The sequence below is a fragment of the Salminus brasiliensis genome, chromosome 2 (assembly GCF_030463535.1).
Source record: "Salminus brasiliensis chromosome 2, fSalBra1.hap2, whole genome shotgun sequence".
Classification (NCBI taxonomy): domain Eukaryota; kingdom Metazoa; phylum Chordata; class Actinopteri; order Characiformes; family Bryconidae; genus Salminus; species Salminus brasiliensis.
The window spans coordinates 41,424,404-41,447,832 of NC_132879.1; the positions used below are offsets into that span (position 1 = coordinate 41,424,404).

Sequence of the window (23,429 nt, forward strand, 5' to 3'; positions counted from 1 at the left end):
GACAAATGATGTTGTATTGTTTCAGATCATGAACTATTCCTTTCATTTCCATATTCAAGTTAATCTTATTTTAATCTGTCCTTGCCCTTCTGTTACTTCTGTTTCTTAAAGTTGTCTCTTTAAGTATACCCTGTACATTTGCATTAATGAATGTATCTCTTCAGTGTAGACTCTGACAATGATATGCCTACCTTCTCAAGATTTTTATTGACTTGATTAGTTGTTGTGAGGGACTTTTTCTCACCATAGAAATAACTCTAATTCAGACTTTTTTCTGTTTAATTTGTCATGAATTTGTCATTTTCACTAGAAGTTGCACAGTTAAGAATTTGTAGCATGACAAGTTCAGCCATTGGTATACTACAAAAAAAGCGTCCGGTTTTGTCAAAAGATTGAAAATAGACGGAAACAATTCAACACCAAAATAAAAGGTATGCAAAAATAGTAACAAATGTGATCAGTTACTATGCCTGATTAAGTGAATCGACATGCATAGATTTTGAAATAATCTGCAGCATCTAGATATTGTCCATTGTGTGTACTTCTGTACATGCTGATAAAGCAAAACAGTGCATTTACATTATGTAACCTACACTGTTAAAAGTATAAGATCCTTGAGGAACTTTTGAATGTTCTTCAGTTTGAAACTATGGAGGAACCTTCAAGGAACTTTTTACTTCCAAAAAGAGGTTCCTTTACAGTTTTAAACTGAATAACCGCCTTCAGAATTATATACTTTTAACAGGGTTATTTGTATGTTTATGTTTGTGTGCGTCATAAAGTATATGAAAGTTGAAAAAAGTTGTGAAAAACCTTCTATGCCTGTATGATGAGGTTATTATAATAATAATCCTAGTTTACCCCTTCTCTAACATAGTCCCCACCTGTGTGTCCCTATAACTTTAAAGTTAAGTCTATGCCCATGCTCTAGCCATGGCTCTATCCATGTTTTTAGTAGCCACACAGATCTCTTAAATCTCCGAAAGTCACATCCTTCTCCAGATGCACTATAAATACAGAATGTCAAGCTTTAATTATTATTTTTTTCTTGAACAGGAGGGATTTTTGAATCCATTGAGAGTGGCCCTTCTGGAGCAGAGGAGCTAGCATTCAAATTTGCACTGAACACCATCAACAGAAACAGAACACTTTTGCCCAACACCACACTCACCTACGACATTCAGAGGATCAACGTTTTTGACAGCTTTGAGGCCTCAAGGAAAGGTGAGGCAGTTTTGTGGCTGCAGAGCTCATTTGCATGTAAAACCACAGAGCTGTTTTGCTCCTGGAGTGTATTCAAATATGTGACCTCATGCATGCTCTTAAAATGGCCTTAAGGGTTTGTGCACAAAGTTGTTTGGGGATTTTCCATTGTTTTTTGGACCCAGGAAATCACACAATGAAAGTGCATTAGGGCCTAATTGTGACCTCTGAGTCACCTTTTGCTATTTACAGAATATGAGGCATAGCACAGCAGACCATTGAAAAACTGCTGGCTATTTTTAGACTAATCTTATTTATGAGAGTGGGCAATTACATATAAAGAGCTTATATAATCTTTCTCCCCGTTTTAAACTTTGATGTAGAATGTAAACTCTGATAATGTTTTGAAATGTACCATTAACTCCCCAATTAATATAGTCCTTATATAGAAGGTGAGCATACTGCTTTTTCAATAATGAAGAGTGTTTCAGCTCAGGCAGCTTTGGATAAGGCACAATAGAACAATAATAATAGAGATACATACATAATATATAAATTACATACATCATATTTTAAGGAAGAAAGGAAGAAAAAAAATCTAGAAAATAATCATGTGGAAATAAATTGTATGGTACATAAACCCATGTAGGATATGAAAAAAGAAAAATAAGTGAGAGGTAGCGAGAGGTTAATTGAACTGCTTTTTTTTGTTATGAAACATCAGGCACAAGTTCACGGAACTTCACATCTCTTATGATTAAGTAACTGTTTTTTCTTTTAATGACCGTCAGTTTTCCCCTTCAATCTCCAGCTTGTGAGCAGCTTTCTTTAGGTGTAGCAGCCATATTTGGTCCCTCCCACAGCTCCTCAGCCAACGCGGTACAGTCCATCTCCAATGCCTTGGGTGTGCCACACATTCAGACCAGGTGGAAGCACCAGGTCTCAGATAACCGGGACTCATATTATGTCAGCCTATACCCTGACTTCTCCTCCCTCAGCCGTGCCATTCTGGACCTTGTTCACTTCTTCAGGTGGGACACAGTCACTGTGGTGTATGACGACAGCACAGGTGAGTAGCACACTCAAATGAGATAACTGCTAAAAAGGCTATGAAAATTATTGTGAATAAGTTTAGTTGGACAAAGAATGAAATTGTAATAAAGAAGTGTACACTAACAATATGGTAGTGTTCAATGTACATTTTGGAATTTTCCACATACAACAATATTTGCATACAATATCATTTTTTGTATACACTTTCATTTTTATAGGGGAAACAGAAAGCTATATTTTAAACAATGGCAGAAAACTAGAAATATAACATTTTGTTTAATTTATTGATTATAAAAACAACCTATTTAAAAATATTTGTCACCATAGGACAGCCAGTGAGCTACTTGTTACTATGCAGTTACTATAAACTAATTGTTGAATCTGTCTAAATTTCTTTTTTATAAGAGTTAAGTTTAATATTATCAATATGATATCCATGGTATATACTAGACTTGACTAAAACATCAAATTCCCTAGCTTTATTTCTGATATTAATGGGGAGGAATACAAAATAATATTGATGAAAAAACTCACATGGCCCCAGTAGATAGAGAGACTGTCATTTGTAATCCATTCATGTAATTTGTTCCAAGGGAGTAAATTACATTTGATGAGCAAATGCAATCGTATGATTCAATTACGTTGTTATAATTTAAGACAATAAATTACTTTCTTTTCTTTCTTAACTAATTATTCCTTATTATCTCAGATGATAGATGTTGTATCTATTGTATTTGTCAGTTCCTAAGCATATTCACTTACACTGAATAAACCTTGGCTTAATTTGCAAAATTGTAAATATTGTATTTTAAGTGTTTTTATGGGCCTTGAATGTCGGACCCATCATCACTACATGTGCTTAAAAATTATGTGTGCTGGAGAAGCTCATGCTGGCTTTTACAGTATTATGTGCATTTTAAGAAAATGTTGTCCATGGTCCTGAAATATTTGATGTGTTCCAGGTAGTTGTGAGAGTCTAACATATTATATTGTCCCTATAGATAAGTATTGCCAATAGAATAGGATTCTCTGGAGCAGATAAACATGAATCTATTATCACCATACCTAATTTTAGGTATGCGCTAGAGGAGTGTAAAGCCCCCCTCAGCATTGAGCTGTGGAGCAGTGGAAATGTGTTTTCTGGAATGTGTTCTCTTGAATACTTCCAATATTTTTGTGAAGACTTGGGGATGCGATGGGATAGTGATCATCCGATATCCTACCCTCACTAATGCTTTAGTCAAATACAATCAAGGCCTCACAGCAATGCTCCAAAATCTAATAGAAAGACTTCTTCCCTGGAAAGTAGAAACAGTTACTCCAACAAAATCAAGAAATCAACATAATCAATAAATAATATTTAATACCCTTGATTTCAGAAGAAACAATGAAAGCAATAAGTGTATTGTTCACTCTATATCAACAGGCATACTACAGATCTTGTTTTGATGTGTGGATTTTCTTTCATTAAAAAGGAAAGAGAGAGAGAGAGAGAAAGAGAGAGAGCATATTTTGTGGCCATTTGTACTCCTCTCCTGTAGTGTAATTGCATTGGCTGCCCTTCATGCATTGCTGTCTTTATCCTGCAGCGATAGAGACATACAGCCAAATATCGATCTGTTGCAGCTTGTGTAAGCTTTCTATGAATGAAGCAGTGTTTTGGACAGTTCTCCAACGTGGGACAAAATTGTAAATTGAGCACAGGATACAGAACTACTAACTAAGTTAACAATGAGTAATTAAAAATGGTTTTTAGGCATTAATAAACGACAGCAAAAACTACTGCTTATGCAGCAAAACCATAAAAATTAATTACTTCAATTACTACAATTTGAAGAATGTTTCTCCATTTCTCCATGGTTAGTTAAGCTATGTTTTCTGCTTAAGAAGTAATTTAGAATACTTTCCAAAACACAACTGATGAAAGTTTGTTAAAGAAAGCATATTTAATTCTAAATTAATCACATTCTCCAGTTATTAAAACATATTGAAAATGCTGGTTTTCCTCTACTACAATGACATCCTTGAAACAGTTAATTTGAATTTTAAACATTTGAGTATTAAACAAAGTTTATACTGTGCTTGTTTGTGTAGATTTGGACTTTTACTCAGTAAAAAACAGCAGTAACTGTTCTTCTCTCTCTCTCTCCCTCTGTCTCTCTAGGGCTGATTCGTCTACAAGAGCTGATCAAGGCTCCCTCCAGATACAACATCCGTCTGAAGATACGCCAGCTGCCTGCAGAGACCAAGGATGCCAAACCACTGCTTAAGGAAATGAAAAAAGCAAAAGAGTTCCACGTCATCTTCGACTGTGGCCATGAAATGGCTGCCTGGATACTCAAGCAGGTTTCTACCCCACTCTTTCTGATTCTCCTTTGTCTCTCTCTCCTTTCTTACTTTCACATATTTATTCTCCATTGTTTCCTTGCAAAATAACTAAAGCCTGATGATGCTAAAATCATAGAATTTACTTGTTTGGTAAAAATATCCCAGCTAACCATGTGGGGGCCTGTAGGTGTACAACTGGAAACCAGAAAGTCACCAGGGTCAGTGGTGGGGCCAGGAGGGGTTAAGCATGGACCCCATTCTGGATTGTAAACTGCACATGAGGCCTAGAAGACCCATGTGAGATTGAAGTGGGCTGGAACCAGTATGTACAAACCCACTCAGAGCCCACGCCCACCTGGAACCAATCTAGCCCATGTTCTACCTATGTGAGCCCCACATTAACGTGTTGGCTGTGATATATTCAGATTAAATTTGATATTGCTTCACTCTGCATCTAAATCATAATAGTTTTTATACAATGCCAAAGCATTGTATAATAATTCCATTCAATAAAGCATGCATTTCATTTGGTGGAAAGAATATTACTGCAAAAAAAAGCAAAACAAGAATGTGAACAACCTGTGATTTTAGGGCTAAGGTTCAGTGTGCTTCAATCCTAGATGTGCAAGATCAAATACTTTTGTATTTTTAAGCATAACAGTTTAATAAAACAGCAGCATTTATTACTCTGACTTTACTGTTTCAGGACATTGGCAGGGTCCTCCAGCTAGTTCCTAGAACACAGTCATATTTCATCTGTTTGAATCTATTAGCACTATATCATTATGAGAGCAGCATCTCAAAATGTGAATGTAATTAAATCAGACAATTTGCCCCAAAGGCATAAAGAGGAGAAATTAGAGATGATGTGATTAAATACAGTCATATTAATAAGAACATGCTCTCTGGTGAGGGTAACAAAACCCTTTTGTCAGCCATAAAAATAATGCTTAGAGGGGTTACTTCAAATCTTGTCCTGGCATGATCTTCTACACACAATGTCTCAGCATGATCTGCTACCGCATAAATCTAGTGCTAGGCTTTTGTATTTAGGGTACTTTCAGGCAAATGTATTAATGTATTGTTATTTGTATCGTTTTCTGTAGGCTCTATCTATGGGCATGATGACAGAGTATTATCACTACATCTTCACAACACTGGTAAGACGTTCATAAAATGCCAAAAAACAAAATGTAATTAAATCACATTAAATCATAAACTACCATTATCATAACTATAGTAACACTGCTTGGAACACCTTTCTCCCTCATGGAAAAGGATTTTTTTCTGTGGCTTGTGTAGATATGAATGGGGTGCTATCGTGTGGCAGATTTATGTCTTGGGCCCAGTACTGGATCCACCAGGTTTGAACAACTGTTTAAACAAACAAAGGCTAAAATGAATTGGTCAAGTAAGCCTTGGGGAAGGGGAGCTCTGAAGTAAAATCTGGCCTTTGATTGTGTAGTCCATTTTTGAATTGATGTTGAATTATGAGTCTGAAAACAGCCGGAAGAGACCCCTGATGTACAGCAGAATTCTCATACTGTCTCTTGTACTGTTGTGTTTTCAGCACTTATACACGGGACACAAATATTTAATTAAAGAGTACAATTGTATCAACAATAAAACTAGATTATATGGTCATCCATAATTGTTGAACATTAAGAACTTCTCTCATGTGAAGCCAGCTTAAGTAACAGCTGTCTCAACTGTACAGTGCTTAGTCTTTCATTGTCATTGTGTGTGATTGGATTTGGCTGTGTATCTGCATGTGTGCGCTCGGGTGCTCAAGGCTCTCTCTAACTCTGTTTCCCTCTGTGAAAAATCACAGTGCACACACACAACCTTGGAGGACGTTCAGCAATCATGCCAGCTATCTCAGGCTGCCAGGCTGCACGCATACACATGCACCCACATTCATCCATAGTTTTATTATAAACATCCCCCTGTGCTCTCTGCAGTTTGCGACACATTAAAGCAGTTGCATATAGAACACTTTAGAGGAGAAACAGGATTACAGTTATGTTGGCAGTTTTCAATTTGCTGATTTATTTACTTATGTTTACATTGGAAAAATATAGAACATAGAAGTTGGCAAAAAGTTGTCTTTGTGTTTATGAACCACCTTGAGCAGGAAGAAAAGAAAAAAGAGCAAAGAATTGTCTGATAATGTAAGAAACCAAAACTGTGGAAAAATATGGATAATCTCTACAAGGCTACAAGTCTGTCTCCAGAGATGTTCCTGTGTCCACATGTCTACATGGCACTGTAGCTAACCTTCCTGGATGTGGACAAAAGAAAAGAAATTATGGAAGATTGCAACAAATTACTTTTTAATGGTGGCTTGGTTTTGGTAAACATTTACATTTAAGGAATTTAGCAGATGCTCTTTTCCAGAGCGACTTACAAAAATGCTTTGCTGTTTACTCAGAAAATATCCTTAGCTAGTTTGTATAAATAATTTTTTTTATTAATTGCCACTAAATACAAAAGTCAGTATGTAGACCTCAATACTTGACACTACACTTTGCCCAAGTACTCTTTGAAGAGGTGGTTTTTCAGTCAGCGTTTAAAGACAGCAAGCGACTCAGCCACTTGGACACCCAGGGGAAGTGCCAGAACAAAAAAAGCCTGGATACTTCTCTTCTGTGGACTTTAAAGGATGTCAAGCCGAGCCGCGCTTAAAGCTCAAAGGGTTTTTGGTAGTAATCAGCTTTTGACCATTGCTATCAAGTACAGAGGGGCTGGTCCATTCTTGGCTTTGTAGGCCAGAGTCTGAATCTGGAAGCCAGTGAAGAGAATGCAGCAGAGGAGTTACATGGCTGCACTTGCACATCACTGTACCATTTACAAAAAAATAATCTGTGTGCAGAGCATTATGAAATCTGAATATTACGAAAGAATTGATTGCAGTGTAGGGCCCGGCGTCAGACAGTTGAGTCTCTGTCAGAGGTCATGTGTGATTCAGCAGGACAAAAAGGACCCAGAAATGCTTTATGATAAAGCACTAGAGACTTTTAAAGTGGCCAGCAATGAGTTTAGATATAGGTATAACCTATAAAACACCTGTGAAGAGATCTCAAAACAACAGTTGGGAGAAGGTACCCTTCAAATCTTGTCCAAAATTCCAGTAGAGAGGTGTAGGAAACTCATTCATGGTTACTTTACTTTTTTTTTTTTTTTTTCAAAAAGTGGCCAATAAATTTGTCCAGTCCATTTCTGGAGGTCAGGAATTTTTTTTTTCCTCTAGAAGCTGTGGAGCAGTGGAACTGTGTTCTTTGGAATAATGATGCTCCATTTAGTACTTTTGGGATGAGATGGGGAGTTAAGAATGAGGTGGGGTAGTGATCATCCAACATCAGATAGAGGGACTTCTACCACAAGCAGATAGTGGATCTTCTACCACAAGCAGAAGTCACCTGAACCTCAGTCCAAAGTTCTCTGAGTTCTCTTTCCTCTTTTCAGTTTCCTCCCAAATCATCATATGCTGATGGTTTGGTCTGAACTAACAAATTACATTATGAGTTGCTACCAAAATGAGGGGTCACAAAAGCAAGATTAGACTAGTGGTATGGCATGCAGTTTGCACAATGCCAGTTACCTACATTAGCATCATGTTTAGTGCAAAACTAAAGAAGCACATTTTGGATGTCAAACATGTCTTGGCTGATTGATTACAATGTAAAAGCTGTGTTTATTTGATTTCCTGCTATACTATATATTTATTATACTTATGAAAGTAATGGTCTAATAGTAATATGTTATTCCAGGACCTGTTTGCATTGGACATGGAACCGTATCGGTACAGCGGTGTGAACATGACCGGCTTTAGGATCCTGAACACAGAGAGTACGCAGGTGTCCTCTATTGTAGAAAAGTGGTCTATGGAGAGGCTGCAAGCTCCTCCTAAGCCAGACTCAGGACTGCTGGACGGATTCATGACGGTGAGCCACTAAGAACATAAATATGAAATATGTGTGGTGCTGCTTTATGTTACAGCTTGTATACAGCTTAATCAGTGTTCTGCTGTGGTGTGTGCAACATGGGATAGTAAAATGTGTCTCACTGTAACTAAATAGCATTCTCAGAGTAAATAGGGATCAAGCAACGGAAAGCCATTTGTTGACACAGTATGAACACACACACACACACACACATAGATATGTCCACATAGTCTCACCCACATGCAGATCTATCAGCTTATACATGCACTATTTGGCTGTGTTCACACACAAGACACTCTGCCTCCTCAGGCAGCTGATCTTGGAGCCAAAGTCTCCACATGGTGTTAGTAGTAATGACCGTTTATCCTCACCGCCGTCCACTCTCTAATGCTCTAAAAAGAGGCTCCCTGCCAAAACCATGAGGGCCTGTCAGGTGAGACAGTGAGAGAGAGACGGGTAAGAGAGAATTGGATATAAATAAAGGGCTTTTTCGGGGTACTTTTCCAAGGAGAGTCTGTGATAAGGTGATTTTAAAGTGATGCCTCCAGAGCGAGGTGTTGTGCCAGCAGTGGTCAGATTCAAGGTCTTTATTCCATAATTAAGTTAGTGTGCGCCGAGTAAAGCACACTCACGACTGAAAGACGAAGACACTATGTACCCTCTTTCACAGAAGCACTGTAATAGTTTAGATATTCCAAACTGTTAGAAAAAAGTCAGACTGTCTCCAGTTTTTTCTACTAAGGACACTTTCAGAACACAGTCTAGCTTTTTACTCTACTGCCTTCAAGATGTGCCTGACTTTCTTTACATATCAAAGGATTCTTAAGCACAGGCACAAATCAGATAAATATTGTTCTGTTAAGGTTTGTTTTTCACTATTGAGTACTTATGTAAAAGAGAAATCTAATTATTAAAACATTATTTTTTTTTACTTATAAATTAGGGTTATAAACATATGTGCTCTTATGTAATTTTGTTATAGCAATCAAATGAAAAACAGTGACAAGCTTCACCAAATGGAGCTATCTAGTGCTAGTTAGCTAATGCACCAACACACATAGCAAGCTAGCTATACACACGGGTACACACATAAATGTTTATCCAGTAATGTAATTCCTCCACCTGATGTAATTTACTTAAGTGCTGTCTTCTCACTGCCACTATTGGTCTACATCAGTCATCACATGCTGTGTAAAAGGTAGTAAAAGAAAATCAGTTTTTTATATTTCTGCAGATTTTGATTCCAAGACTTTGACCATCTAGGCTAATAAGACTACTTAGTAGACATTTGCAGTCTGGCTGACTGAAAGCCCACTTTTAGATATGTGACTCAAATTAAGCGACTGGGAAAAGTCTTGCAACTCATTTTTTATATATCACTTCTTTAGTGCCCAAATACATTTTATCAACAGTCTCTTATTCTGTAGAGAAAATTGTATTATTAAATATGCACAGCTTGCTTAATATTCCTCTGTTCCCTTAATGTTTAGTACATAAATATGTCAATCAAATATATAATTTTCTTAAATATTTGTAAATAACAAGGCTGAGGGTGTTTTTAACAGGGTTGGTACAATGATAACATGATTGGTGCAGTACAAAATAAAATAGTTGTTTACTGCTCTTACACCTAACATGTTCTTCAAATATAATTTTATAAACTAAAACATGGGCCAGAAGTATTGATATAGTAAATGTTTTAGTACATTTGTTTTTGTGGTTTGCTGTGGTATGTTAATTTGATGAGCAAATCAGACGGGTATAATATGTGGATCAGTTTGAATTCAATTTAGACAAGTATTTAGCCTGTCTTTTTCGTGGCATGAGAATCAAATTTTGTCAATCTCAGCTTTACAACAAAGCTGTACATTCTAAAATACAGGTCTGAGGATTTTTTTCTTGGAAACGTAATTGTGTCCAATACAGAGCAGCTAGTTAGAAAGAAGATCATTCACATGTATCCGACTGAAAGTGTACAGTGAATAAAATAGCCTGCTTAATCCTGAAGTTGGACCTAAGGAGGAAAAATAAAATGCAGGGCATGTCCCCTTCTAACCGTTATGATGTATCACAGAGCATGAAGAAGTTTGCTAAATAATAAATAAATGATTTAGTGGTTGAGAAGAGGGTGATAAAGAGCTTCATTAAAAGACTCTCCCCTAGAGATATATATCTCATGCTGTAACACCACCTTCACATTGATTCAATTCGCAGCTGTTGTCTATTTGCTAAAACTGTTTGAAGGGACAATGTGATCTACAAATGCAATAACCAGAAATATAGCATTGTTTCCACATCTGAAATCCAAAGTATATTATATATATATATATATATATATATATATATATATAGAGAGAGAGAGAGAGAGAGAGAGTTAATTGATGACTATTTTTCCCCATTTCATATTTTTCAGTTTATGGTTTATGGCTTAATTTCTTTAATATATTTAGTTTCAGTCCACATGCAACAGTCTTGAATGTTACATCTTAGAAAAACATGGAAAAACATGGCTTTTGCAGTATGCAATGCAAGCAGCATTTCTATGGGAATGATTTATTTGAGCGTACCAGCTGCTGACAACAGCACCACATGATTTGCATTGAAATCTGAATAAATGAGTTTGTGTTGGGGGAAAATGAGAATTGGTGGATTGTGCTAATGCCATAGACTTTTTAAAATGATCTTATGCTAAGTGCGTAGGTTACATTGTGAAACATACTAGACATATGCAAATCATGATGGTCACACCTTATTTGTTTAAGCATTTTAAAGGCAAAGTGTACATTGATAAAAAGAAGTAAGATTTGCTAGCACATCTAAGATTTTTACTGCAACACAAATGTTCTCTCAGTGTTAGCCCGTTATCCATGTCGCCTTCAGTGTGTTTATCCTGTGCTAAAAGAGGGATGAGAATGAGAGAAAGTGAGAGACACTGAGTAAGAAGGATCTGGCCATATACATCTCCTGCTGAGCGTGTGAAATACCATCCGCTTTGACGATGACAAACATCTTTGTCTCTCTCTCTCTCTCTCTCACTCACACACACACACACACACACATACACACACACAAACTAACACTTGTTTTTATACAATGTCAAGACATAACATGTTGCATATGTATATGCAGAAATACACACACATAGACACGTACATCGACCCTGGTCTGATCCGCCTAGACACACATGCAGTGGTTTGGCACAATCATGGCCCCTGGCAGCTTGGCACCTCTTCTCTCACTCCTTCAGCCCTGGCCAATCATCTCTACAGCGGTTGCTACCGGAGAGGCAGAGTTACCATGGAAACGGGAGCTGACATAGTGGAGCTACGTTGCTGCCATACGGTGGGAGGGCTATGGTGGGATGAGGGTTGCCACGGTGATTTCAGCCCATTCGTCAGTGTCCTGTGATTTATTGCTGTCTAGGAGCCACTGCAGGGGGGAAAGAGAGAGGGAGATATGGTTGTTGTTCAGTCATGGAAACATCAAACGACAACTGTCCAAAATAATTGGGCCTTGGAAGTATGTGTGTCATGAACTCTAAGTTCAGAAAGAGTACAGTCGTGAAAATAAATTAATTTATATTTTTTCTCAGTTTGTAATGTAATTAAGCAATAGCAGTTAACAGGTGGAGGTCAAGATGCAGCCTGCTTGAATGATTGCTAAAAGGAATGTGGCTTTTGTCTGCAAAAGACCTTTAGGATTCAGAAGATGGTCTTCAAGAGAAGCCTTTCGCGCATCCTCAAGACAAGGAACATTTAAACAAGGCTGATGCATTTTGGAAAGTCCTGTTAAAACAGTTAAAATAGGATATTTGTCCGCAATGATCAAAAGTATGTTTGGTGGGACGAGGGTGCAAAGTTTTATGTTTGGTGAACAAAGACCACTCCTGTCAGTTCCGGTCTCATCTGTTCCACATACTGTTGTGAAATGATGGTGATGAATTCATTCAGCTGCCAGAAGACAGTTGGGCTAGTTTTTGCCCGGAATAGAAATGCTTTTAACCAGGCTGTATTTGGGCAAGAATTACTTGCTATTTGGGTAATCTACAGCAATATGTGCACATGCACATGCACGATAAGATAAAATCTTTGTTACCACAAATCTGTCTGAAAGTTTCTGAGTGGTGTATGGTGACATATGGTGATCTTAACAGCATCTTTAGGCTGAGGACAATTACGCCTGCTAATGTCATTTCTTCTGATAGGTCATGCAAGTGAAACTGAAGCAATCAGTCGAAATGAAGCTGTTGTAGAATGGCAGTAAATAAACACAGACACACAAAACAAAAAAAAGATGGATGTAACATCAACCAAACTGGTCAATGGCAGATTGGTAGTACCCCACTGTGTGGGGTTACTAAACACATGAACACATTACTTTCTGTTAGCCAAAATACAATCCAATACAAATAATAATACAAATAATATAATAATACAAATTATAATGGTTAATAGACCAAACTAGCACTCTCCCAAACAAATAATCAGTTGTTTATTTGAATAACATGAACTCAAATAAAATGATACAAGGATAGACACACAAAACACACTACAACACAAATCTGCCAAAATTGGAATAGTCATTTAGGTGCCTTTCAGTTGTTTGGAGTAAAAAAAGAGGTAGATTCCAGTTGTGCGCCTCTTATTTAACTGTATCATTTTGTTATATTTATTAATTTAATTTTACCCAATTTTCTCCACAATTTATCTGAGCCAATTAAACCACCCACTTACTAGGACTCCCCCTGTCACTTGCATGCTCTGTACACTGGGAGGGTAAGGACAAGCACGTGCCTCCTCCAATACATGTGAAGTCTGCCATTGCCTCTTTTTGAACTGCCTTCAATGCAGCATTAATAGGTAACCACCGTGCTTGGAGGAAGGAGCCCAGATCCCCAGCTCTGATACATCAGCCAATTGACACCTGTGCCCACCAGCATTGCAGTTGGGTGCTGCAGTTTTACTAAAACACAGAACTAAGCACATAATATAAAACACAGAGAACACACAACAAATGTAAAAAAGACAGAAAAGGGAGCAGAAGACAAACCTTTTTCTCTTTTCCTTATTTTGATGAGGGGAGAGAGCAGCATCTACCCACCCAGAAAGAGTATGGCCAATTGTGCTCTCTCAGGCTCCGGCTGTAGATGGCGAAGAAGCATGATTTGAACTTGTGTCTACTGAGCCACTTGGAGCCTGTTCTATTTATTAACCTATGAATTATCTCGAGAAGTTTCAGTAAGTCAATAATATTGACAAATTTTACACAGTACAGTATTTTACAGTAAGCCTAGGTACTTTAGAAAAGATAGTAAATGCTGTGACACCACCAAAGTAAGTCAAAAAGTTGTGATTTTACTAAACCACATAACTAAACACATTGAAGGGAGAAACTAACATCAAAAACTGGGAACAAACAACAAATGAAAAAAGGCAAAAGAGAATGGAGATGAAACTGAAGACAATCCCTTTTCTCTTTGCCTTATTTTGACAGTGCACACACAAAAGCTATCATTCACGCACACACACATGCACACTCACTGAAATGTCATCCCCACTGCTAAGACTCGTCTGCAATTACAGCCTTTGGAGCTAGAAGCCATCATTAACTTAGTAATACATCCGCACACAGTGTCAGCTCATCTGACACACACACACACACACACACACACACACACACACACACACACACACACCAAAAAAAAAACAAAAAACAGATGGGACCAGTGGGACCAGTGATTGAAGTAGACAGTCCTCATCGTCCTCTTCTTCAACACAATTTTTCTTTTTCTTTACCACTAAATAAATGTAAGTGTAAGTGTTGAGTCTGTGATGGTGAGCAAATCAGTGTTTATGTTAGGGTCCTATTGCCTCATTTTGTTCCCTTCTATTTTGTATCACCCTTTCCCTCATCACTCAGCGAGATGCCAGCCAGGGCGGATGTCCGTTAGTTGACATAACAACACTGGAGTTCTCCTCCAAGTGCATTCAGCTATCCAATGACATTGTGTTAGCAGCAGTTCAAAAAGGAACATATGGAGGAACTCTCAAGTGCTAGTAGCATCTCATCACGGAGAAGTCCCAACTAATGGGTAGGAATTTGAAATGACTACATTGAGGGGAACTGGTGAAATGTGACTAGCATCTGGATTGTATCCTGCTAAGATTTTAGCCACATGCATTTACACTGGGTAGTCAAATGTGGATTGGATTTTGCAAATTCGCTAATTGCGCAGCAATTACTACTGGTGTTTGGGTTGTACTAGAGGGGTTTTGGTTGTCGAATGCGTCTCAGAGAGACGAATGCGTTTACACTCTATACCATGTACTCAAAACTCAAATGCATCATAGAACTCCTGAACTCATTTGAATGATTGGATTTGTATGTTTTAAATGCTCTGGACTTTAAATAGACTTTGATGTGCCTTTTTCAGACAGACAACCAAAGAGCTAAAGTTGCTCAAGGCAATATTTAATTCAGGCAGTCGCTGCCACTGCCCAAGCAGTATGGCTAGTTTAATTAATGCAATGAAAATTAAATTTTCCCCTGAAGAAGGAAATGCTAACAAGTCTACATTTGCATCAGTAGCCACCTCCAGCGGCTTTCACAATGAATGCTCCTTGTCCCTAGCGATTGATGAAGCAGACTTAGTCCGCCCTCCATATTTCTACTTTACAAGCACAGCCAAGATTGAGAGGATTCTTGCCATGACAACTAGGGATCAACAGACCTTTGCTGGCCAGCTGGTTGACATGCTGTCAAGATTCATCACTTAGCCTGCATGTTCCTTTAGGGCTCTCTCAAACTGTAATCTAAACTGTTAACTGCTACTCTTGGTATGTTTTATAATTTGAATTATTGTAAATAATTGGCTGGTATTCCATTTGTGTGAGTGTGTTTCTGTAATTAGAGATGGAGTGAGCCTTCTGCCTGAAGACTGCATGTGTGCAGGGTGGCATGATGATAATTGGGCACCCCTGCCAAGAAAAATGCCTCATCATGTCTGGCAAAACAGATTCCTGTTCCCTCTTTCACATTCTCTCTCTCTCTCTCTCTCTCTCTCTCTCTCTCTCTTGCTCTCTCTCTTTCTCTCTCTCTCTCCCTCTCTCTTTTTTACTCCCCCCCTTTTGCATAGGAAATTAACTGAACCATAAGAGTTCCAAAAACTGAATTACAAATGAAATTAATGGAAGTTACATACCTCTCCATTGCTTCATTTTTGTGATATGTGTTCACAGACAGATGCAGCGCTAATGTATGATGCAGTGCATGTTGTAGCAGTGGCAGTGCAGCAGTCCCAGCAGATCACTGTTAGCTCTCTACAGTGCAACCGACACAAGCCCTGGCGCTTCGGAGGGAGGTTCATGAGCCTTATAAAAGAGGTAAACACACAACATTGCACATAAGTAAAATAATAATAGCGGTGAAGAAAAAAGAAATGATAGCGGTAAAAGAAATGATTATGGTTAATAGTGGTAAACTACTCCAAAGCAGATAGCAGTAACCAGAGGGTGGGAAGCTGGTCTGACACGAAAAAGATCTGTGTGGATTTATGGAGTACGGGGAATGTGGATGTTATCAGTGTGGCTGATCTGACCATCTGACCATAATGATCATAATGGCCAGATAACTAAATAGAAGAGAGCCAGAAGGTAACACAGACACGGGAGCACCTTTCTGAATTGAATTCTGGGAAGTAGCATGTACTCAGGGGTGAGACTGTGTAGGGCTTTCTATGTCAATAAGTGGCCAATAAGTAGTAGTTTGTTAACTAACAAGGTAATCAATAGGTTAACAATAAGCTAATCAAATAAAATAAAATGATTGCACAGATAATATTCATATATATGTTGAAATAGCTTATTCTTCAGCTATAAATTGAAAATATCATGAAGTACTACTGTCCTTTCAGTAAGTCAGTGGAAACAAACATTATATATTCTTACCCTTCTTTTACATTGGATTTCTGAGCTGTTGGTGTGGGACTAATAGAGTTAGTCATTTGCAAAATAGAAATAATATAAATGTAATTTTCTTGTGAGGAAAAAGTTACCCTTTAGCCTAATAGCTGATATTTTCCCCTTCAGCTGAAATAACCTCAATTAGACATATAACCGTCTATCAATTTTTTGACATTGGCTGGGAGAAGGTTTTTTCCACTCCTCCATGCAGAATACTTTCAGCAGCGTGACATTTCATCCATCTGTTGGTTGTTGCAGTTGTTCTAATCAGCTTTCTTAGGTGCAGTTCATTATAAAATCTACAAGGCTGATAATAAACCCATTGGCTGGGTTATTACTGTGCCATAGTCAGTAAACAGTAAACAGCTGGGCTTCACAAACCCTATGGACAACCCAGCAAATTGACCCAGCAGGTTTAATCGAGCATTTGGGTACAAAAAACAACCCAACCGTTTTTAGAGTGGAACTGTGTGAGCCTTTGGCTTTTTGTCTGTATGTTCAGCCTTGTACAGATATACTGTCCAGTATTTACATGCAACAACCATTTATGTCTTCTTTCTTTGTTGTATTTTTTGTGCCTCTACTGCTCTTCAGACAATGTCATTGTAGGTAATTTGTGAAAATGGCACATTCTACTGCCTCTTTGTACTCTCTATATATCTTGTACTTTAATCTATCCATTTCCTTGCTCTCTCTATCCTTCCCCCCCCCCCTCTCTCTCTCTCTCTCTCTCTCTCTCTCTTTCTCTCTCTCTCTCTCTCTCATTCTCTGCTTGATGTTCTGAAAGCTTTGATGTCAGACTTCAGACACAGTCAGCTTCCTGAACAATGAAGCTGGCAGTGTCTTTGTAGTGTGGCACTCTGTCCAGATGCCAGCAGCGTGTGCTTTTTGATCACCTTTCTCATTATCACAGAACTAGATAGAGAGATGCATACGTGAATGCCCCGTAGAATGTCTGTTCATAGATTGTTAATTACAATGTTTTAATAAAGTGTCACTATATGGTCTTTTTTAAAGGCTTCTTGGGATGGTCTGACAGGGCGGGTTCTCTTCAACAAAACAAATGGCTTGAGAACAGAGTTTGATCTAGATGTGATAAGTCTGAAGGAGGATGGACTGGAGAAGGTACTCTGTGGGTGTGTGTATGTGTTGGAAGGTGTATTGTGTGTGTGTATGTCCATATACAAGCTCCTTGGACAAGAAATTAGTCACCTTTAAAAGGGTTTTAAGGTATTTAAGGTGGTAGTAACGCCATGCTCCTGCATGGCTTTGCACGAGGATGATCGGGCTATAAATACCTGCAGGGTTTGCAACAGGATTCATAGGCTGCGTCCCAACTGCGTCCTACAGATGAATTCTATGAGGCATATTCTATTTACTAATCTTAATAGGGCAGGTTTGGCAGGTTAGTACACAAAATGTAATGTTATAACCATTTTCCGTCGTACAGGAAGTTTCTGTAAGTTTTCCAACCACCGTTGTCACTGCCCAAGCATTGTTGTCCGCCATTTTTTTCTAATAATTGTTCCTGACGTGAGTAGCTCCTCCCTTTCTGTTTTGCATTGCATTGTGGGATCCTTCGAAACCACACTTAAAAACAAACATACTGTTTTGTACTACATATTTTATACACAAAAACTAGTTAGTAATAGTAATTAGTATGTAATTTGGATGCACCCAATACATTGAGAAGAGGTGGTACAGTACATGTTAATGATTGGCAAAAATGAGTGATTGAATTTGGGTATGCCAAATCCATAGTTTAAAGGAACATTCAAGAGTAGTCACTGGACTGGCCTGAAAATCTGTGTGACTACATAGAACAACCTGTAAAACATGTAAAAATATGTCCGGACTGCTTAATTCTTTTATGCAAGAGTGGCTGAACCCTGATGTCGCCTATGTACACGTTTAGGTACGTTTTAGCCATAGGTGACTAATTCTTTGTCTGGTTAGCTTGGTTTTTGTCCGGACTGCATTGCATGAGACACAATAAATCGATAGACAATCTGAGCAGAGCTACTATTTTTTTGCTCATTATTGTTGTGTCATGTCATGTAAATGAATTACAACTGTATGGGACCATGAAATCTACATAATTATTATGTGGATCTAATGAAATAAATGTTTTTAAATAATAATGTGGGCCCTTTAAATAACCTCTGTGCATTGTGGGCACAGTGCAGTACACTTTCACAATATAATAATCTTCTCTTATAGGAACACAAATGGGATCTCAATCAAACATTTAGAATCAGCATAGGACTAGACAGACTAGTCAGTCTAGTACACTATTCAGACACTAGTCTGAATTTCCACAGCAGTATAGTAGCAAATTTATTTTGAGTGAATTTGCTTATGTGTGTACATGTACTGGTTTCACATGCGTCTTATTATCTGCATCTTTAGATTGGCACATGGGAACCTGTGAATGGCCTAAATATGACAGAGCTTCACAAGAGTAAAATGACAAACGTTACAAACTCCTTGTCCAACAAATCGCTAAGGGTTGCCACTATTCTGGTAAACACACACACATGCACAAACATATAGTGATCACTGATTCACAAATTTAAAAATCAAATGAAACTAACAGAAAACTGAAAAGTCTTGATAACTGCCTCACACTACTTTAATATATTCATATAACGTTTCCTTCTTTTAAATGAAATGCTTCACACTCATTTTTCACCGCTGTTGACACACCTCCCACCCCTATCCAGTGGCTGGAGTTTTCCTCTCCGCACATTTACCCAACACAGTACCACAAGCTCTCTGTGTTGTTTAAATCTTGTGATTGTGTTGTTCATGACGTCATCTGAACTTCGTCTTGCCTCGACTTTACTTACTTAATCACTTGTTGAGCTGTGTGGCATCTTGCATTGTCTTGGTGGCAGATCAAGTCATTATTTTGTGGTTACACACATCCAAAACAGCTGCTAAACATTGGTGTGTAATCCACAAGCATATATTCAATTCTATTTTACTGCCAGTGTAGTTGAGTGAGTTGGAGTGCCACCAACTTCTCTGTTTCTATATTATTGTGTCACATTGGATCTTTACCAGAGTTTCAGTCTTCTCTCCAATGCCTGCAGGAAGAACCCTATGTGATGTTTAAGAAGTCAGATAAGCCTCTGTGTGGAAATGACCGCTTTGAGGGCTACTGTGTGGATTTGCTGCGGGAACTGGCCTCTATTTTGGGCTTTCGTTATGAGATCCAGCTGGTGGAGGATGGCAAATACGGGGCACTGGAGGAAAGCACAGGCCAGTGGAATGGCATGGTCCGTGAACTAATGGACCACGTAAGTCTTTATTTCACTTTCATACGAGGTGACTTTTTGAAGAATATAGGGAAAAAGGCCCCTCAAGAGTGTCTGTTTACTGTAAAGCTAAACCATATTTGTACATAAATTTAGCATGTGTAGGATGAATGTGTAGGATGTGTAGGAAACAAAAGGCAAAGCAGTTATTACAGCCCCATTTTTGGGCTGTAATAACTGCTTTGCCTTTTGTTTCCTACACATCCTACACATTCACATATGTCCCACTACCCACTGTAAGAAAACCGCTCAAAAGGACTTTGCAGAGGGCAAGCAACAATCACATGCCCCACTATAAACTGCAATGAATGGCGAGCTGTGCGACATGTGTGTCACTGAGATGACCATACGCCCGCTGTCAGACAACTGCTGGGCAGTTTTTGTGAGGCAAGAAAAGAGGAGCACTTAATCCTTTAGTTAGTGGTTGTTTCTTTAGATTCCTATTTTCTGGTTTCTGCTATTCCTATTTTGTGTTTAAAGTCTACACCAACTTAATGATTCCTAGGTAGTGTTGCAGTGCCACTATAGTTGCCACAGAGGAAAAGTGAGCAATTGTTTTCCTGAGGAATGAAACGCATTGCTGAGCTATGCTTTTCATACAGGAAGTGCAAAGAGACAGGCATAGCAGGAGCAATTTATTAATCGTTGAGTGAAAAGCACTTCATTGATCACACACGAATGTTAATGACAACCACAAATGCTAACTGTCCAGTGAAACAATGGAGCAAATATATGTTGAAAATGTTTGTTGAAAATGTTGGTAAAAATGGGAAGATGTTTTTGCTCCAAGGGTCAAACTTTACATTTTCCCTTTAAAATAATACTTCTGCACAAAATTCAGCAAAGAGTCACTTCTGTTCAGACAGAAATATGTTTATGAACTAATGCTTTTTAATTGTACAAGAGCTCATGAACCTCATGAGTTTTAGTATCAGTATCAAAGGCACTGTATTGGTGGTGATTTATTGAATATCTGTTGTGTGGTTTCATATCTGCATCTCTTTCTTTCTGTGTCTGCATTAAAAATAGCTTCACTAATGACTGCATTCACCATGTTGTAGAAACAGCTGTATCTAGTAGAGAAACTGGCAGCGATGGAAATTGCAGGAAACATGCCCAATTTCTGAAAACACTAAATTTATGCAACAAATTCTGCCAGTTTTAGTGGTCTCTTATCAGCATAACACAGACCTGTACTGGCTGAATGTCATACACCGATTATTTGTCTGGTAAAGAAATTGGTGGATAAATGCATTTTATGCAAAATGTAAAATTTCATGCAATAGCATGCAAGAAGAATTATAGGCTAGATATAGTCCAGGCTTGATCAGAATTGGGTGGAGGCAGATTCTATCCTCAGTCAACCAAACAATGACTGACACTCTAATGTAAAACTATCGTCTTCTTATTATGTATGCTTTGGATTATTGTGATATTAGCTGGGATAGCTATTATTGTTATTTTAATTACATCTGTATGTGTTGGCTTGGAGGCTTTGGGAGCTGCTCAAGTTGAGCAAAAATCTGCAACCAGCGCCAATTGTATCCAACTGCAGAAGAACAGTTTTTGGGCATATTTCAGAAATTTCTTCTTTCAGGTACTGTAGAGTTATGTCACTGCAGATAGTACAGCAGTACCACATTGTGAGCACCCCTGACTTCAGCTCTGTTCACATGTCCCCTCACTCTGGTTATTAAAGTATGACTTCCACACACAAATAATCCATTATATATCTGTATATAAAAGCCTTGAACTCTAAGAACAAGTAACATTTCATATGCTGGTTTCTACTGGAAACTATTAGTTTATCATGAACAGTTACACATAAATAAATAAATAAAAATAAAATATTTGAGCACATAGTCAAGTTTAGCAAGTCATCAGTACTCATCAGAGCAATCAAGCAGACACTCTCAAGTATTAAAATAATTTGTCAACAAAAGGCTGTAAAGCCCCACTATCCCCTTCAATAAATAGGAAAGTAGAGTAATCCCTATATATTGTACATACATCTCACCCTGTAAAACCCTATTTCAGGTAGGTAGCATCAACATTTGTATTCTATTATAACTATAATACTTATAATAATAGACAACAATGTAGCAGCACAACTAGTTAGCTGGTATATAACATGTGCTATGCTAATGTAGGAATAACAGCTTTTAATTCACCTGAGCTTGTCATTTATATTTATTTAACTATTGAGGCAATAAAAAATGCAACACTGTAATTATTTAAACCCTACATATAGGCACAAAGCTGCAGGACACTAAACTGAACTGATGCACAATGAATGAGAGCAGTCAACTAAGCAAAATGAGAGACCAATTAGGATGTTTTCTGTATCTCTCTCTCGCTTTGTCTCACTCATTCACTCCCAAACTGCATGAGCGAGCCCGATATACAGAATTCTCTGATATTGTATGTACTTTGCAGGCCTCAGGGAGCCACTATCAATATACTAGAGAATCCCGAAATCTGCGGTAGAGGAGGGAGATGTTTGCAGTTATTCAAGTATAGTTTCACATGTTTACTTTAAATATACAACTTCATTTGAGACTGTGAACATTTGAGAAAATGTTACTTTAATTAATGTTGACATGCTAGTTAATTATTTAGACAGTCAGACTAAAACACCAGTCCTCACGAGATGGACAATGAAACTAAGATATAAGATATGTAGTCATAAATGTGAGGTATTGGATTCTGGATAGAATAACAACTTAGATATAAATTCTTCTGAGCAGATAATGATTGCATAATGATTGCATAAAAAAAATACATGCAAATTAAAATTCTGAAAATGTTGTGCATGATCCACAAATCTGATGTTCACTTCAATACCAGATCATCATTTTGGTCCTGCCAGTGTGAAATGGAGAACATGGTGGGTTATAGGAACATGGTTTCCTCCCGGGACCTTATTAACGGACACTGTAGTCAGAGCATGTCCATGTGTGAGAGCAGCTCTAACCTGACACAGGGGAGGGCCACTACACGAATTAGTGATATAATCCTCAAATTAGCAGTGTGTGATCAGCTGAATGATGATTAGTTAGAGCAGCTCCTTTCTTTTTGATCTTAGTGGATTGGTTAAGTATTTCATAATATAGGATCATCATTACTTACTCTACATTTTAAAGTGGGGTTCAGATTGCTGCAAACTGCTATAATTTAGACCCACAGAGCACTTTATTAGGAACAGCGATTCGTGCAATTATCTTTTCAGCCAACTGTGTGGCAACAGTGCAGTGCATAAAAGCATACAGATATGGGCCAGCAGCTTGAGGTAATGTTCACGTGAGCCATCAAAATGGGGGAAATGCATTGAATGCATGAATTTGAGCAGAACGTAAATGTTGCTGCCAGACAGGCTGGTTTGAGGATTTGTAGAACTGCTGATATCCTGGTCTCCTGTAATTTTTAGTTGCACAACAGTTTCCAGAATTTACAGGGGATGGTGCAATAAAGAAAAAAAACATTCAGCAAAATGCAGTTTTGCCTATGGAGTTTTGCAACACGTTGTTGATGAGAGAGGTCAACAGAGAACTGACTGCAGTCTCAAAATTAACCAACCCACTTCATGACAAGCATATTTATTACTTAGTAGAACACCCTTT

At 38.0% G+C, this 23,429-nt stretch overlaps 1 protein-coding gene across 2 annotated transcripts in view; it reads left to right on the plus strand.

The window, feature by feature from the left end:
* The window catches only part of LOC140549291 (glutamate receptor ionotropic, kainate 2-like), a 54,061-nt gene that overhangs the window by 17,043 nt on the left and 13,589 nt on the right, over window positions 1-23,429 (plus strand). For both annotated transcript variants that reach the window (XM_072672782.1, XM_072672783.1), the window contains exons 2-10: window positions 1,057-1,224; window positions 2,015-2,272; window positions 4,421-4,602; window positions 5,691-5,744; window positions 8,355-8,528; window positions 15,767-15,910; window positions 17,507-17,614; window positions 18,899-19,012; window positions 19,585-19,791. In XM_072672782.1, coding sequence (XP_072528883.1) covers window positions 1,057-1,224; window positions 2,015-2,272; window positions 4,421-4,602; window positions 5,691-5,744; window positions 8,355-8,528; window positions 15,767-15,910; window positions 17,507-17,614; window positions 18,899-19,012; window positions 19,585-19,791 — 1,409 coding nt within the window. The remainder of the gene's footprint in view (window positions 1-1,056; window positions 1,225-2,014; window positions 2,273-4,420; window positions 4,603-5,690; window positions 5,745-8,354; window positions 8,529-15,766; window positions 15,911-17,506; window positions 17,615-18,898; window positions 19,013-19,584; window positions 19,792-23,429) is intronic.